This window comes from Stegastes partitus, unplaced genomic scaffold (genome assembly GCF_000690725.1).
Source record: "Stegastes partitus isolate 25-593 unplaced genomic scaffold, Stegastes_partitus-1.0.2 Scaffold721, whole genome shotgun sequence".
Lineage (NCBI taxonomy): Eukaryota > Metazoa > Chordata > Actinopteri > Pomacentridae > Stegastes > Stegastes partitus.
Window position 1 is genome coordinate 309,848 of NW_007578452.1, and position 17,256 is coordinate 327,103.

General features: G+C 41.0%; 2 protein-coding genes across 5 annotated transcripts in view; one reads left to right on the forward strand and one right to left on the reverse strand.

Moving 5' to 3' along the window:
* pbx4 (pre-B-cell leukemia transcription factor 4) overlaps positions 1–11,048 on the forward strand; it is a 27,919-nt gene extending 16,871 nt beyond the window's left edge. For 2 of the 3 annotated variants that reach the window (XM_008291172.1, XM_008291173.1), the window contains 6 exons: positions 249–493; positions 1,861–2,051; positions 2,191–2,326; positions 2,615–2,771; positions 5,758–5,844; positions 7,483–7,570. In XM_008291172.1, the coding sequence (XP_008289394.1) occupies positions 249–493; positions 1,861–2,051; positions 2,191–2,326; positions 2,615–2,771; positions 5,758–5,801 (773 nt within the window). In that variant the 3' untranslated portion in view covers positions 5,802–5,844; positions 7,483–7,570. Of the gene's footprint in view, positions 1–248; positions 494–1,860; positions 2,052–2,190; positions 2,327–2,614; positions 2,772–4,862; positions 4,967–5,757; positions 5,845–7,482 lie in introns of all 3 variants that reach the window. The other variant, XM_008291174.1, reaches the window with a different exon arrangement.
* lpar2a (lysophosphatidic acid receptor 2a) lies at positions 10,716–16,313 on the reverse strand. 2 transcript variants are annotated; one of them, XM_008291170.1, is made up of 5 exons: positions 16,231–16,313; positions 14,655–14,694; positions 13,814–14,566; positions 12,197–12,456; positions 10,716–11,384 (listed from the first exon to the last, which is right to left on the reverse strand). In XM_008291170.1, the coding sequence occupies exons 3-5, from the start codon at positions 14,562–14,564 to the stop codon at positions 11,289–11,291; spliced, it is 1,107 nt and encodes a 368-aa protein (XP_008289392.1). In that variant the 5' UTR covers positions 14,565–14,566; positions 14,655–14,694; positions 16,231–16,313; the 3' UTR covers positions 10,716–11,288. The 2 variants fall into 2 exon arrangements, with proteins under 2 accessions (XP_008289392.1, XP_008289393.1); XM_008291171.1 differs by lacking the exon at positions 14,655–14,694 and having other exon boundaries at positions 16,231–16,262.
* Positions 16,314–17,256: the final 943 nt, after the last annotated feature.

Consider the following 17,256-nt stretch of genomic DNA (forward strand, 5'->3'; position numbering starts at 1 on the left):
CTCAGGGGAGAAACTTGACTGGGTTTTGACAGGGCTGCACATCTTTGAATTTTAGCAGTGATATAGCATCTTTCTATGCACCTCTAGATGCCACCGCAATAGGCCCCTTTTTGGGAAGTGTGTGGTCTGTCAGTTTTTGAAAACTTTTTCACCAACAGGTTTGCTTAGACCTCAAAATGTGTTCTGGTTTAACTAATAAAAACAGGAAAATACTCACCAGCTTTACTTCTATACGTTCTTCTCTCCAGTGCTGAGTATACGAGGTGTGCAGGAGGAGGACCCCCCAGATCCCCAGATCATGCGGTTGGACAACATGCTGCTAGCAGAGGGGGTGTCGGGACCAGAGAAGGGTGGTGGATCAGCTGCAGCGGCTGCAGCTGCAGCAGCAGCAGGGGGCTCACCCACCGACAGCAGCATCGAACACTCCGACTACAGAGCCAAGCTTGCTCAGATTCGCCAGATATATCATTCTGAGCTGGAGAAGTATGAGCAGGTTTGTGCAATGCAGGCCTAAATGCTTGAAACTCTTACACCAATATATATTCAGAGGGCTCCTGACTGCCACCGAAATGGTCGTATTTGTGATCTTTTTTTGAGAGCGTGCAAGTTAAAATTTCAAGCGGTCACATTGGTGCGAGTGCATGATGATCATTAAGCTGTATTAGTGTCGCTGTAACTGGAACAGGAAGCTACTGTGTTAACCGCTGTGGTGGAAAGTAGTACTTTTAAACCTTCAGTGTTCTGTGCTATTTATGCTTTAAAAAGCGGTGTTCTCATGAACAACAGAGCATTTGCTCTTTTTTTCCGCTCAGCTATTGAATAATCTATTAGTCAATTAACTGAAACAATTAATTTTCACTTTCAATATTTCACTCAAGTTCAGAAAAAGACCGCATGTAAAAAAAAAGTCATTTGGTTTAATCTTGGACAAATCTGACATTAAAAAGCAGTGATTTTAGCAGTGCAGAGCCACAGCTTGGAAGTTACTGCTGGTAAACATGTAATCTTAAAGGGCTGCATTTCAGTCACGATTTCATACTTGTTTTGTTGTCTGACAACAGAAAAAAAAAAACGTGTAAACGAAAACAACTTCATTGGGAATTTAGCTGTATTAAAATACAGTACATGACAGCACAGCCTGTGCATTGTGCTGTGCTGCTGTGGGTCTGCCATCAAAGCTTGGCAGTATACAAACCACATTCTGTTCGGTGATCATTTGGAGGACTCCCCTACTTTCAAAGCCTTTGGTTTTAGGAAAGGGAAACTTTTGCTCTGAACTCAGTTAAATTTTCCTGCCACCACCATTGTCTAAAACTATAGTGCTTCCTACAGTAAGCACTACTAGAGCCTAAAACGACTGATGTCATGACTGAACAATTACGCAGTGATACTGAATAAAAACATTTTTAACATTAATTGAAGTAAAGCAAAAACGTGTTGGTTAATAATATTGATGTTGACACGTTTTCAGCATCTAGTAGTCAGTTATGCTGACAAACGTGGCAGCTGTATAATTTTAACATTGACACATTTTGTTATACATATATTAGTATGAAAGGATGGAAAACATCACATGTGTATTTGTGGTATTTACCTCTGTTGCCCTTGTATGGTGTTTCAGTGATACAGATTTGAGAAATTGCAGCAGTGATCTGTGTTGTATGATTTTGAGTGCTTCAAGTAGCTCAAAAATCAAGCATCCTAGTATAACTCTATTTTTCTTAGCAACATTCCCCAACTGAGGAATCAGACAGCTGAGGTCTCTTCAAAACTGTGCCATGGCACTGGGCAAATTCTGTGCTTTGTCCATCTTTTTACAATAGCATTCAACTCCTTTCTCTCTCTCTCTCTTTGTTCCAGGCCTGCAGTGAGTTCACCAACCATGTAATGAACCTGCTGAGAGAGCAGTCTCGCACACGGCCCATCTCTCCCAAGGAGATTGAGCGCATGGTGGCCATAATCCACCGCAAGTTCAGCTCCATTCAGATGCAGCTCAAACAGAGCACCTGTGAGGCTGTCATGATTTTGCGCTCACGCTTCCTTGATGCCAGGTCTGTGTGTGTCTACCTGCTATTTGTACTATGTGTATGTGTGTGTTAGATTTCTCTTGAGGGCTGAAGTGACATTGTTGTGTAAGACATTTACATTCCAAGCATGTTGGTCATTATCTCTTCTCTCTGTGTGTGTCAGACGTAAGAGGCGCAATTTCAACAAGCAAGCCACAGAGGTGCTGAACGAGTATTTCTACTCCCACCTGTCTAACCCTTACCCTAGTGAGGAAGCCAAGGAGGAACTGGCCAAAAAGTGTGGGATCACTGTGTCTCAGGTGAATTGTTAACATAGTTAACAGTATTTAGGACAGTACAAGGATACTGTTTTTATGAAAGCAGAGCTTGTTTGTAAATGTAGGATCAGTTTTATTATAAAGAATGCTTTACATGGCATCATTTTTTTATTTTTATTTTTTGCTATTTCTCACAGAAGTAAACAAAAAAAATAATCAAAGAGAAAAGCACATTGTGGATTTTTAAATTCTTGTTTCACATTTTTTAGCAAAAGGGGCAAAGCAGCTAATTGAATCACTGTATTCAAATATGATATCTCTGTCTCTAAGGTCTCTAATTGGTTTGGCAACAAGAGAATACGCTACAAGAAGAACATTGGTAAGTTCCAGGAGGAAGCGAACCTCTACGCAGTTAAAACAGCGGTGGATGCTGCCAATGTGTCGGCGCAGGCTAGCCAGGCTAACTCTCCGGCAACACCCAACTCAGGTACCACATGCTCCATTTCATCTACCCACAAGCCCTGCCACTTCTTATTAACAAGCTTCTGTTACTATACACACACTCTTGTTCTTGCACAACTGAACCCACTTGAACCACAGAGTGAGTGTATGATGGGGTGATTTGATCATTCAAAGGAAAACCCACACTGCATACTTCAAATGTGCACCAAGCCAGCTACCACATGACTGTTTATAGTCAAGTGAAATGATCCTATTCTTTGTGCATCAAGTTCCTGGCAAAATGTCTTCTTCAGCCAAAGAAACTGCAACACTATCTTTTCTCACTTGGTACTGCTGCAGCAAGCCAGCTGTTCGAGGCAAAAGTGTACATTTTTATTCTGAAGCAGTTCCTAGAGTTGCCTAGCTAACTTCCATTATTTTGAAATTAAGCAACCTGCATTGGCTTTCCCAGCTATACATTTGTTTTCTGATTGCATCACTATGAGTAAAAAGTTACTCCTGTTGTTTTGTTTAGTATTCAAAGTTGATGCTTTGATCCGTGCAGTGTGGGTTCCCTTGGTTCTTGCTAGTCTGATAACCAAGATTTACTTTCATCCTGTGATATCTTTTAAATGTTGGATGCTTTTCTAGCATTTTGTATTTTCACAACTGATTAATATAGATTTAACTTTTATAATACTCAGGGATATTAATTGGACTGACCTGACATCTTCTTCAAGTACTTTCTGTTCATCTTCTGTATTTTCTTTATAAAAATAATACTCATTTTTAATTACTTGTTCAACTGTTTTTGTTGTGAGCTACCTAAAACTTTAAGCCTGTCCTATATTTTAACAAGTATGCAACACATGGAACATAGTAATAATATAGTAACCTCAATTTGCGAAGGAAGCTGAATGGATCAGGTAGGTGATCATTCAGACATTTTAATTCTTTTAGTCAGTTCCCTTCTTATGGCTTCAGTCTGCTCAAAATAGTAATGGTCAGCTGGGTTGTTTAAGCCTTTAAGAGTGACCAAATTTAAAACTGTAAGACTGAATATTTTTTATTTATTTAAAAGTGTGAGAAACGTATGTTCAACAAGTGTCGTCATCTTATTTGCTACCAGTTGAATTTTGCAGACAACAGCCACATTGCTACCAAGCTGCATTGTCGATGCAAGTGGACGTGTCTTTATGGATGAGTGGAGGGAAAAAAATTAAATACCTGGTATCAAAATATATATATGTAAAATAAAATAGTAATAGGAGTACGGTACAGCATAGGTCACTGGACTGTTCAAATCATGATCTCTGACAGGTAATTCTGTGCGTTGCAAGTATTAAGCCTCAGTTTTTAGTGTGAAACAATATTTTACAAATCAATTCATAGGACAGGAGTGAAAAACCTGGATCATAGGGCCTGAAAGTCCACATCACAAACCACCACTTGAATTTATGCATTGATTATACAAAGTATTAGCACCAACATAGACAGACTATGTAGTCTGACTGTTGGTAAACTTTAAAGTTTTCCACGATAGTTTCCTGATGTAGGAATGGATTCAAATGTTGTTCAAGTGGAACCTACTTGGAGAAAGTGGCTTCTGTCACTAACTGCTGTTCTAAGCAGCAGTTTGTTTAAAGCATTCTGTAACCTTTATACATTTACAAAGTGAGAATACCTCATGCTGTCCACTACTGCAGCTGCCAACATGAGTTTGTAGCTCAGTATGACATAAACCACCATAGTTCTCCAGCCTAACACACTTATCAGAAATGTAATGACAAGTCCACATAAAAAGGAAGTATACACAGTGAAACAGGATTACTTATCACAAAACCTTTTTGTGACTGTATAATTAAATAGACCTGTAACTAAGCAATGCACAGTGTAATTAAACTGATCTTTTTCTAAGTGATGCACATTTGCAGCCGTTGGTGTGTGCAGCTGATATGCTATATGTATGGTGCAGAGAATTCAGACTTACCACACTGAGAACAGTGACCCTCATTGAAGATGTTTATCAGATGAGAATTTGCTTCACCCATGCAATGCCCCTGACCAGTGGTAACCTTTTGACCCCATTGCTGTGTGGTGGGGCTGATTGGCTATTGGATATACATATTGCCTGCAGGGTCACCGGGGTCATACAGCTTGTCTCACACAGGCGACACCTACCTTGGCCTGCGCTCCCTCAACGGGGAGGGTCTCAACATCGCCCCCCCCCTCCAGCCTCAGGTATGCACTGAGGACAGCTGCAGAGTTGACCTCAATGCTGTTAACCTAGCCACCCAGCATCCCTGGATACCTTCCCTTAGCCTAGCTCCTTTCGACCTCTCCTCAGATCCTCTCCTGCCTTTACCTTCAACACTACCAACTCCTGCCGCCCCCACCAACACAAACTGACCATTTTTTGCTATGTACAGTGAGCCTTGATGCACTCACTCAAGAGAAATGTTTGTTTGAGGCTATTTAAATTTGTGTTCTCACACATCCTTATCAATAATATGTACACATAGGCCCTGTCTAGATGCATTTCTTCCACCAGCATAGTGTCAGGCTCAGTGTGGAAACTCCTGTTTAGAAGCAACAGGATTCTTCATCAGTACTCTTAACGTACAGCAGGTATAATACTACAAAGACAAAACTACTAATCATTTGGGCTGGGGACTCAAACCAGTAATCACTCTGATTCATGGTCAGTTTCTCTACCTCTAGGTTGTCCTGCACCTCCAGCTGTATCATAGCCTCCTGCCTTTTTCAGTCCTAGTTTCCCCCACCCTTCCAAACATCTCACATATTCACCTCTCCCATGTAGACCAAGAAGAAATTTCCTCAAATTGAGTTGTCCTTGTGGTTGTCTGTAAATAGCAGTGTAGTTGTATTGTTCTGGAGCATGCAGTAGAGGTTTGTGGATGCTGCCAGTTCCTTGGTCAGCCTGTGGTTGTCTAATTGGAAATGTTGTAATTAAGATTTGTTTAGTTGCCACATGTAGTAATGCTTGTGTTCAAATGTTTTGTCTCTGACAGGTGGATACCCTGCACCGTGCTACACACCTGACGGGCGGCTATGAGGAGTTGTCAGGTAGTGGCCTCTACACCCCTCATCGCCTGGATGTAAGTACCAACTTACCCTCTTGTGGTGTAGCTGAACAAACCATATTTAGTTAGTCAGGATACCTGCCTATACGAGGTGCGATCAAAAACTTCAGAGACTCTTCCTGTTGCGTGTGACAGTTGCATGCCTTCAAAAATGCGAGAGCAGCAACTGTCACGAGTCAGGAAAGCTTGTGACACTGTGCCTTTAACATCGGGACATGTGTTGCACACATTTTTGTTACCGATGGAAGGTGTGCATTTGCAATTTCACCATGGAACTCTGACTGGAACAGTTTCAGTCAACAGCCCCAGACGAGCCAATCTTTATGTCAAGGATCAACACTAGTGACAAGAGGTGAGTCTGGGCTCCGACCCAAAGATCAAACAGCAGTTTTCACAGTGGAAGAGCTGCAGTCTCCAAGATTGGAGAAGGTGCGTCAGGAGCACACCAAGAGCCTGCTTGTTGTTTCCTTGACATTCACCAGGTTGTGGACCATAAAATTTGTCCGACAGGATCAACTGTTAACAGGGTCTACTATGATGTCCAGAAGCATCTAAGGGAGAAGAGATGCAAATACCTGAACGGTGGTGTGAGGACATGTTAGTGCTCCTATTGCACTGTGTGCTGAGCCACAGCCTCTTCATTATACACATTGTTTCGGCCACAGTAACACAATAATTGCTCCCTGTTTGCTACATTTTGGTCTCTGCAACTTCTTCCTTTTCCCTAAAGTTAATTCGTGTTCAAGGGTCACAGTTTTGACACTATTAAGGAAATTTAGCTGCCATTGCAGATGATGATAGGCAAGTTTACATGATGGGACTTCTAGGGAGCGTAACAAGCGTGGCAGAGGTACTGAGAGAGATGTATTGCTGTGCAAAGACACAACTTTGAAGCAGATGGCGGTCAAATTTAAATCAGGTTTTTGATTTTTAAAGGTGAAGTCTCTGAAACTTTTTCATCGCACCTCCTAATATGCTCTTCTCCGGTTACGTGAAAATCATTAAAGTAGATCAACCTCTGATTGAAATACTTTCCAAAGTTTGACTAAAAACAAAAGTGTATCCAAATTCAGGGTTAGATGCATGGGGGGAAAAACTATTGTAGCAGTATTAATTGCAAATTTATGTTGTAGACTTTTGAAACTATATCTCAGTCTATGTGTGTATTAATATTTGAATGCGGGCTAGAATTTGTAACACGTACACATTGACATATTCACAGATCTCAGCACACCTGCAGATGTCAACACACTTTCACAGCTAACACTTTACGTTTACATATTCTTGCATGTATTCAAAAATGTTAGTACATGTACAGACTACACATACACAACACCTCATGTATTTGCAGGTAATATTACTACAATATGACCCCACAGAAATCCATTTACTGAAGCAAGTTACAACAATGCATGTAAACGCATTTAGATATCTAACAAGATTTTCCCTGGTATACACACGAATGTAATCAGTCAGGAAACTATTATGTTTTAACAGATAGGTAGTTCTTTGAATGAATAGCATTTTTCTGCAGCCAGTAAGCTAATTTGAGGCTGAATCCTTTGACTAGTAAGCACAAATATAGCTGATTGAGACTGCTAATTAGAAAACTCCCTCTTCATGCAGAATACTCTCTTCCCTAACTGTTTGCAGGCTAACAGCTGGCAGGACACCACCAACCCCCCTTCGGTTACCTCCCCTCCTGGTCCTCCTGGCAGTGTCCACTCAGACACCTCCAACTGATCCGGTGGCTCTCCATGCCATCACTTCATTCCCACTGCGGTCTGCTCTGACAACCATACTCTGTCCCCATTTTTCACTACTCCCCTTGTCTCTCAACTCGATAGCCTCACAGGGCTGTACTCGCATTTCATAAACACACACTGTGCTGGAACACAGGACAGCCAAACAGTTGTAAAGAGGAATTCTCCCTCCAGCTCCACTCCAATGCTCAAAGCTTCATAACTCAGAATGAAAGGGGGGTGGAGCTTACAGATACTGAGACAACATCTTTACTATCAAGGACTTTTTAAAAAAACCACTGACCCAGCTGTGTAGATGATTATGATGTCTGTACATTATGTGTATATGCACGTTAACTTCACACAGTACTCACACAGCTTGTTCATGTGCTGTTGACCTCTGCACTCAACCCTTTGCTTTGGAAAACTGTGTGTGATTGCCTGTATCTCTTGAAGCCTTGGCATTTGACAGCCAAACTGTTGATACGGATCACCAGGGAGCTCTGCTCACCTTGCTCGTACCAAAGTGCTGCCCCAGTAGTTGTCAACACATCTGTTCCTCTGAGATCACCCTCTGCCAACTCAACTCAAGACACTGTTGTATCTTCCAGTCCTTATGGCTTGATGTTTCATTCTGTTGGAGATTTCAAAGTGAAAAACTGATATGCACAAAGGTGCATGCAAAGACCTTTCCATAACATACACCTCACAACTTTTCAGTCGTTTTCATAGTAAGCTGACATAAAAGATGTGTCAAGCACAAAAGTTAGCATCCTTGTTATGGGTGTCTCTACCCGTAAAAGGGTAGTTAAGGGGATCACTGTTCTAAACCAGGCAGGACAAGTGATAATAGGGCTGGTGTGAAGAGGAGGAAAGGGCAGAGAGAGGAGAATATCTTTGGTTGAGTGGATGTAACTAATAGCCCTTTTTGTTGCTAACCAATAGAGGGTGTTGGTAGATGGCTTGTAGACTTTACTTCTTGCTTTCTGTCCACTAGTTTATTTGATTGTAGGCTATTTTCTAATGCTGTTTCACCAAGAATGCACCAGCCACCACCAAAAATTAGCTCAATAAAGCATCTTAAATGACAAATAAAAGAAGGGTGGAAAGATTGTGGGGCATTGATGTGTTATTGGGACAAACGTGACATGAATTTAGAAACGTGACTGTCTTCCATGCATGTAGGACTTCTAGGCGTGATATTGTTTTCATTTAACCTTCCAAGTTTTTAGCTTCATTTTTATTAACAAAAAATAAAGGGTATAATTATTACAGTCAGACCAAAAAGGAAAAAGTGCATCATGTATTGCTATGATGTGTGTGTCTCTGTGTGGGCGTGTGTACAGTGTTCTTGGGATGTCTTAGTCAAACTGGCTGGTGCCCTCTGACCTTTGTAAGCATTATAGAGACTGGGTGCTTCCACCAGCCAATGACACACCAGATGGGGGTCAACCGAGATCTCCTCCTCCCCATCTTAATACATTTTAGCTTGTGAGCCCGAGGCAACACACTACAACCTTCTGTTGTACCAAAACCAAAAATACCAAGTTCAGCAATGTAATAATGCTACTCTGTGTCTATCTAAAGTTGGTGCGCAGCCACCTTTTCAGTTTGAGGAGAGGAGGGAATTATATTTGTATCTGTGTCTCTCTGTGTGGTGTCGTCATGCCTCAAGTTGGTTTGATTTTTGGGTTGTTTTTTTTGTTTTGTTTTTTTCGTTGTGGGGCTTCTTGGGTGGGTGGGTGCAGTGAGGACTGTCATATCACACCTGTAATTTGATTGTGAGCATTGAAGGCATGCTCTCCCCTTTACCCATCCTTTAATACCTTCTGGTAAATCCACAATTGTTTAGTTTTTAGTTCTATGGCCGATTGGGCAAGGGCTTCTCTCTCTCCTCTGTTACCAAAAAAGAGGCAGCACTGGGTGTAGAAAAAACTTAACTCATGTTTAAGACAAACCTGTAAAATTTTTTGGGGGATTTTCATTCTTTGGAACTGTTTTATACATTAACTGTTATGTGAATAACAAAGCATTTTGATAGTAAGGTGAAGCCTTATGAAGATTTAAGTGTCAGTCAAGACTTTGTTTAACCATATGTTACAGAACAAACCTTGAGCTTGAAAGCTGGTCACATGTGATATCCCGCATTTAATTACTTGTTTTGTTACTCATAGCAGTTCATATGACTGTATCGTATGAATAATGTTATCGCCACACCAAATTATCATGCCCCCAGCCCCTTTTTCTACCTGTTGTAATGGATGTCACTGTACAGTTTGTGTAATGTTTCAGTATTTTTTTTTTTTTTCTTTTATAAATTTTGATGTTTGGTTGAGATGCCAGTTTTATTTTGGCCTCTGTGTCACAGGATTCACAATAACTCTGTATCAGTTTTGAATATTATTTAGGTCTTTTGTTACATAACCGGGTTGCAATGTAGGGTTTACAGACGCAACATTTGGTGCTGTGGAAAGAGAATTGTATGGACGTTGTTATATTTTATTTTGATGTATTTCCCCCCATGTTGTTTTATGGAACTCTTCCCCTTTTGATTTCCCTCAAGTTTCCACACTCCCTCAGTTGTTTAGTCACCTTTCCAAATATTTAAATTAAACCTGCTCAGATCATTCCAGGGAATCAGAAATGTCCATTTATAAAGTGGCAAAAGGAGATTTGAAACAATTGAACCAGTTACATGAACTGAATTTTTATCTCATGGACCTTAAAACTTGCCAGCCCATCACAGCTAACCTAAAAAGGTAAGCAAGTTTGCTACATTTCAGTTAATCCTAATAAAACATTTAAGTCATTAAGATTGTAAGAATATGAAAGCAGAACATTTGCTGAATTGTTTGATTTTTCTGTTGTTTCACCCTGGAACAGACAAATCTATAAGAAGCAGCCCGAGTGTTACATTTAAGCAGATCTTTTGCTTAAATTTTCACGGGCCACTTCTGCCACTCTCCTTAAAGAGGAGTACAGCAACAAAAACATCCCTATACAGCATCAGAGCTGTATATCTAAAATACAGAACCTAATTTGATTTTCTACTGTCGATCATGTTTGAATAATTGTTTGAATTCTGCAAGTGACTAAATGACTTCCACAGCACCAGATGGCTTCTTAAACCTTTTTGATTTTTTCTTTTTATTAGTATATTTGTATCTCCCCTCTTTCCCTTGTATTTACCCCTCTCTCTACCTCTGTCTTTCCATTTCTCTTGTATATAACCCCCACTGTTTTCAGACTTGTGAGTCTGTATGAACTCCTTTTATACCTCAACTTTAGAATTGTTCTAGAAAGAGTAAAACAAAAGGAAGAATATGACAAATTGTAGTGTTCTTATTAGAAAATTAATAAAAATGATTTAGTGTGATTTTTCAGTATTTGATTTCAGATTTTAGGAGTGTTTCATTTTATAATTTGTCACAAATGCTCTTGTGATAGTCAAATGTAATAAAAGGAGAGATTGCACCATCTTATGATTAATATGTGAATCTGTTAGCCTCACTGAGGCTGAGGAAAACATGCTGAGCAATGCAAGCTTTTTTTTTCCAGTGCTGATAAAAATCTTTTTCAGCCTTGTTTTTTTTTTTTTTTTTTAATTCAGTCTCAAAAGTGAACACAGAAGAAAGAGCTTTGTAGAAATTGTCAAATGTCCAGCAGAAAACTTAATTGAATAATAAATGTTTAGATGACAGTGTTTCTGAACTGCCGTCATACCCTGGGCTCTGTCCAACCGTCTTTGTCGTGGGAGTCTTGAGGCTTACGTAAGGCCCGATCCTCGGACTTCTGGACAAAGTCAAGAGTCTCCTGTGGACAAAATAATAAAATAATTTCAGTCCACCATAACATGGGGGGAAAATACTTTTTTTTTAAAAAAAGTCATACAATTCTTTTACAACCCCATTTTACTATTGACTATTACTGCTGACTTAAAGAAATTCTACATTGAGTTATTTTAGATACTAGCAACCCCCCCAGAAACTTAGACAAGAAAAGTACTTTAGATTTACAAAGAAATAAAAAGTAGGAATCTTCTGGTTTCTTATCAAGATGTGTAACAGAACCTTTTTTTTTTAAATACTTAAGATACATCAGGGGCTGCAAGGTGACGCAGTTGGTTAGCACTGTTGCCTCGCAGCAAGAAGGTTGCAGGTTTGCATCCCAGTGGGGACACCGGGATCTTTCTGCATGGAGTTTGCATGTTCTCCCCGTGCAGTGTTGGTTTTCTCCAGCTTCCTCCCACACAATCCAAAAACATGTTGAGGTTAATTGGTGTGAATGTGAGTGTGCTTGGTTGTCTGTCTCTAAGTGTAGCCCTGTGATAGACTGGTGACCTGTCCAGGGTGTCCCCTGCCTTCACCTTTAGTCAGCTGGGATAGACTCCAGTCCCCCTGCGACCCTAGTAAGGATTAAGCGGTGTATAGATAATGTATGGAAGATACATCAGACTGGGAATCAGCATATGCAAAGGTGTGGTAAGTGACAACTCAGTGGCAGGATTTATAGGATGTAATACTGGCCTGATTGTGGTGTTCAGAGTGTAAAGTTTCACAGGTTGTATTCTGCACTGTCTGATCAACAACCCTCTGTAACACCAGTAACACAGCAACTGTTTGTACCTCTGACAGTGGAGAGTTAATCTTGACAGAAGGCTGCCGCCGCTGATCAGCACCTTTCCGACACAGACAGCAAAGGATCCACTTGAAAGTCCTTCGCATCTCGTTGTCCCGGAGAGAGTAGATGATGGGATTGACCAGAGAGTTGCACTCAGCTATCACCAAGCAGTACTTCTCAAAGCTGTTGGCGTGGCTGGCTTTACCCAAAAGCCCGTCCAGTAAAAGAGTCATGAGACCAGGTGTCCAGCAGATTACGAAGGCACCTGCGGAGATGTTAGGAAAAATAAAACTTAACACCTGAATTCCAAAGGTTGCATTATGCAAAGGTTTTTCATTGTTTTTGAACATAGTTGTAAGTCCACAGAAAAGACCACCCTATTTTATTCCTTTTCTTTCCCTGCAGATTAGAAAATGTGTTTCTGAATGTTCAAGTTTGCAACCTGTTGTGATGTCAAGACAGGATACGCACCACCTCCAGCTAGCTCACTTCTGCCACTTTACATATTTTCTTTTTACGTTAAGAATGCACTGCAGCTGCCCTTACAAAGTACCAACTACTGTACATACAGCATTCAAACCACTGCTACTTTGTCATAGTGTTGTGTCTTAAGCTTTGATCCTCAGAGTCTGTCGTGCGGAACAAGCTGTCCTCTGATTTGGTGCATTCTGCAGCTCAGCTTGTTTATATTTCATGTGAGACTCACTGGCATTTGTGACATAACTGTGCTGAAGATTGTGGGTCAGAATGACCAGAAAAGCATGTTGACTTGCACACTGCAAAATCCAACATGCAAGACATCCGGGTATATTTGGCATACTGCATTTGATGTACTATGTATTGGTACATAAAAATCTCTTCCTGGTATAAAATATAGTATGGCAGTATGGATACTGGAATGTGCCCAAAGTAGATGCACTCTTCCTAAGCGTAGTGTGGGCAGGTGGACACTGAAGCAGCCCGTTTGGAAGAAGGCTAAACACAGAGGTATTATCGGCATGGTAGAATTAATCTGTGCTGTACTTTAAGCTGAAACTTTAAACACTCTTTATGTGACTTACGTTTAAAACTAGTTAAAAAGAAGGTGGACAATATGGGGCGTTTACAGGACTCCACCAAAGCAGTGATGCAACAAGAGTCAAAGCACAGCTCTGTTAGGTCATTTGTACCATGATCGCCAAATATTAACGTTAACTGCCACTTACAACATATTTACCTGAAGGAGACATGTTGATTATGACAAGAAATGCGACCTCAAGTCCTTCAACTAGCAGGAAATGGACAAGATCCGACAAACTAAAGCTGCAAAACTAGTTTGCCACAGATAACAAGCACCATAACACGTCTCGGCTCTGTGAGCACAACAACCATCCCGATACCGTCAACAATCCAAAACAATCCAGACATTTCCTCTTCACATGAAGTGATGAAATGGTGTAAACCATTTAATCTTAAAAACTCTCCATGAAAATAACGCTGCAGATAAGGAGCAGGATGTCCTTTCATATTTTGTACATTGTGTATTTTAAGAATGCTGGAAGATAGAAAAACCAAACATCACCAACTTCACCTCTGACACACAAATAACATCTAGCAGTTCATTTTCACAGACAACTTCTCACCCAGAACCATGGAGATTGTTTTCATCAGGTTGACAACAGTCTGGTTGTGTCGTATCTCTGACGTGTGCTCAGACGTGGCCCGGCTCTGGTATCTCACATAGATGAAGATACGTGCGTACATTGCCACCATAATGAAGAAAGTGAGCAGGTTGAGAACTGCCCAGAAGATAAGGAAGCGCCGACTGTAGAGGGGAGCGACGGTAGAGCAGTCATCAAGATCGCACTCACAGTTCCAAAACGTGGAGGGCACCAGGCCCATGATGATAGCCGTGACCCAGATGCAGACTATCAACAGCACCACACGCCGCTTGGTCATGTTGCTGTGCAGCTGCATGGTGATGATGGTCTGGTGGCGCTCCACGGCCACAGCTAGGAGGTTGGCCACAGAGGCCGTCAGGCTGATGTCAATCAAAGCCCCGCGGATGTACCACTGCTCCTTGGTGAGCATTCTGGTCCAGGGGCCCGTGTTCAACATCAGGTTGACGTAGGCGATTCCTGCAAACAGGTCTGCTGCAGCCATGTTTCCCAGGAGGTAGTAGATGGGGAAGTGGAAGCGACGGTTCATGAGGATGGCTGCCATCACCATCAGGTTGGCCAGGACTACAATAAGACATACTGTCAAGCCCAGTCCGATGACCACAAAGTCCTGTGTGCTCCACTCTTCACTAATCTTCTTCCCCACCAGGTTATAGAAGAAGGTGACATCGCGGCTGTAGTTGCAGGTATTCCACACACTGCTCTCAGAGGCCATAACTGCAGACACAAAGCAGGATGCTGAGGATATTTACATGTTGTCAACAACAATTCAAGGCTCTCTATTCAGTACACATTTAATACTCACCTTGTGTGAGGGACTTGTGTGAACAGTTTCATCCCCTTCTCTGAAAAATGACATTTTAGTAAACTGAATGAACTTCATCATAGGAATACAAGTCATTCTAATTTTAGCTGCACTGAAGATGCAATTAATTGTGACAAGAAACTATAATGAACTGTGGTCCATGTTATTCCCACATACAGGCAGGTAACAAACTTAAGGGAAAAACCTGAATACATGAGCAGGAAACACTAGTTAAGTGGACACATGGTCCAATTAACATCCCATCCTGCTTGGTGGCATGTATAATAATGCGGCTTCTGATTTTGTACCAAGACAGAAAGAGAAAAAGATGTAAGTGACTTGAAAAGAGAGTTCATTGTTGGGGAACGGATGGAAGGAGCTTCAGTCACAAAAATGCTTAAATCTCTTGATTAAGAACAATGACTAAAGTGACATCTGCATTTAGATCTATAGAAAAGACAAATGGAGACATGGTTGGAAATTGTGGTCAACGCTGCACATTTGATGACTTGATAACTCTCCCACAGGTCTGCCGACAATTATTGTGAGACCACAGTCGAGCTGCTGTGCAAAGCCCCTATTTATAAAGATGAATGCACATATGAGAGTGCAGTGGTGCAGCAACCACAGAGATGTGCAAACAATGATATGAGACAGGTGGGTGAGTGCAAATATCACGCACAACAAGAGATCAGTACAGGAATGAATGTTTGACAACCACGTAGAGAAGATCTGGCGGCTCTGTTTTGCTGTGGGGGGCGGTTTGGCGTTTTTTTTTTCCTCTATTTGTGCTGCAAGAGGGGGAGGCCACAGCAAATTAATACAAAGTTGTTCTGAGTATTTATCACTGTCCTGTGATGAAGCATGTCTATCCTGATGATGTACAGACGTCACTGAATGGTTTGATCAACGGATTTCACTCATAACCACCAAGTGAACAAATATCTTTTGGAAGAATAATGTTCATCCCTCCAGCAAAGTTCTAGACACTCTGAGAGTCAATCCATGAAGGTGCACTGAAGCTGTTCTGGCAGCTTTTGGTGACCGAACGTCTTCCTGACACACTTGATGTTAGTTTTTCCTTTAATTTGCCACCTATCTCACATTCATCAGTGCGCTGTTATCAGAATACTCTGTACCATCATGATCAGAGCAGAGGGAATAGAAACCTCAAGCTCCATTCACAGTGTACTGTACATTATTTCCTCTGAGGCCATGTAAGGATAAAGCAGGGAGGTTAATTAACCCTTCCTGAATTGTTTTTATCTATAACATATATATATAAATAACGTCTTCAAATTGCTTGTTTTTACCCAAATCTAAAAAAGTACTCACTTCACAATAGTAGGCCTGAATAAAAACCATTCAACAACAAATGTACATCAGGCGGAGCAAAGCTTAGTAATGTCCCAATTACTCTCTTCATTCTGAGGCAACAGTTCTTAAAAAAAGGAAAAATGAAACATCTACGTTGCTGTGTTTCAACTTCACTTGAAGCATGTGTCACTGATTCTTCTTATCTCGCTTCTGAAACTAATTTTCTACAGAATAAACGTTTCATTTTTATGACACCTACCGCACGTTTTAGAATCTCCTCCATCCAAACTGGTCCGATGTGAAACCGACGAGGTGCGCTGTCCTCTGAAGGAACAGAAACCCGTCACGCTGAGGTGTATCCATGTGCTGGCTCATCGGCAGGTCGACGCCTCTCTGAATCACGCTCACTCGGATCAGCTGGACCTGACCGACAGGTAGCAGTGCTGCCTCCAAGGACAGCCGGGAAAATCGGACAAAGCGCAGGCTGGCACAGACTGATTCGAACTTGTCTTGGTGTTTCTCAGGGGAAGATTTTTGCTTTGGGGATCCCCCTTCAAATCAATAGTGGGAGGTATTACGCAAATAGTTTCTGCTCAAATTGGAAGTGTTTCCATCAGTGAGTCATCAGGAAGTCTCCGCTCCCAAACACTCGCAGCGACAACTGAAGTAAACAATGACGTGAATAATCATGTTGCCAAAAACTAAGGAATAATTATATTATTCATAATGAATAACTACAAGTAGTTTGCACTAATTTATACACAATATTTATACTGAGAGAAGATTATGTGAGACTAGAACATTAGTCGCTTTTTTTTTTTTTTTTTTAATTTGCTGACCGATGATATCAAGTCAGAATTAGTTTTTTTTATTTTATTTAGTTAGTCTTTACCTACTTATTTATATATACATATACGAAACAAGATTAGTGGGTTATCGAGGTATGTTGAGCTTAAAGTCACAGTTTTCGGTGTTATGAAGGTGTAACATCAAATGAATGAAGTATGAAGTTTAACAGCTTTATTGTGCGGCTGTCAGTTAGAAATAAGCGGCTGCAGTGATCGGTAAAATAAATATATTACGCAAGTTTAGCACATTTCTGCCAGAATTTCCTGTCTTGCGTCACCAGCGGCGCTTTTTCCCCCCAACCATCATACATTTTTGTATTCCTCATTGTTCTCCATTAAAACAACGTGTTGACTGAAGCAGAAAGTCTGAGTTAACAACGACAGTTGAAAACATCCTTCCTGATATATCTGACTGGAGTTTAACTTTTTGTCCAGCC

What these genes read in the sequence shown, in the direction of transcription:
- lpar2a (XM_008291170.1), bottom strand. Translation starts at nt 14,564, where the DNA reads ATGGCCTCTGAGAGCAGTGTGTGGAATACCTGCAACTACAGCCGCGAT. An exon ending in AACAATCTCCATGGTTCTGG is followed by an intron (nt 12,457 to 13,813) that starts GTGAGAAGTTGT and finishes ACATCTCCGCAG; the next exon opens with GTGCCTTCGTAATCTGCTGG. An exon ending in TTAACTCTCCACTGTCAGAG is followed by an intron (nt 11,385 to 12,196) that starts GTACAAACAGTT and finishes TTTTGTCCACAG; the next exon opens with GAGACTCTTGACTTTGTCCA.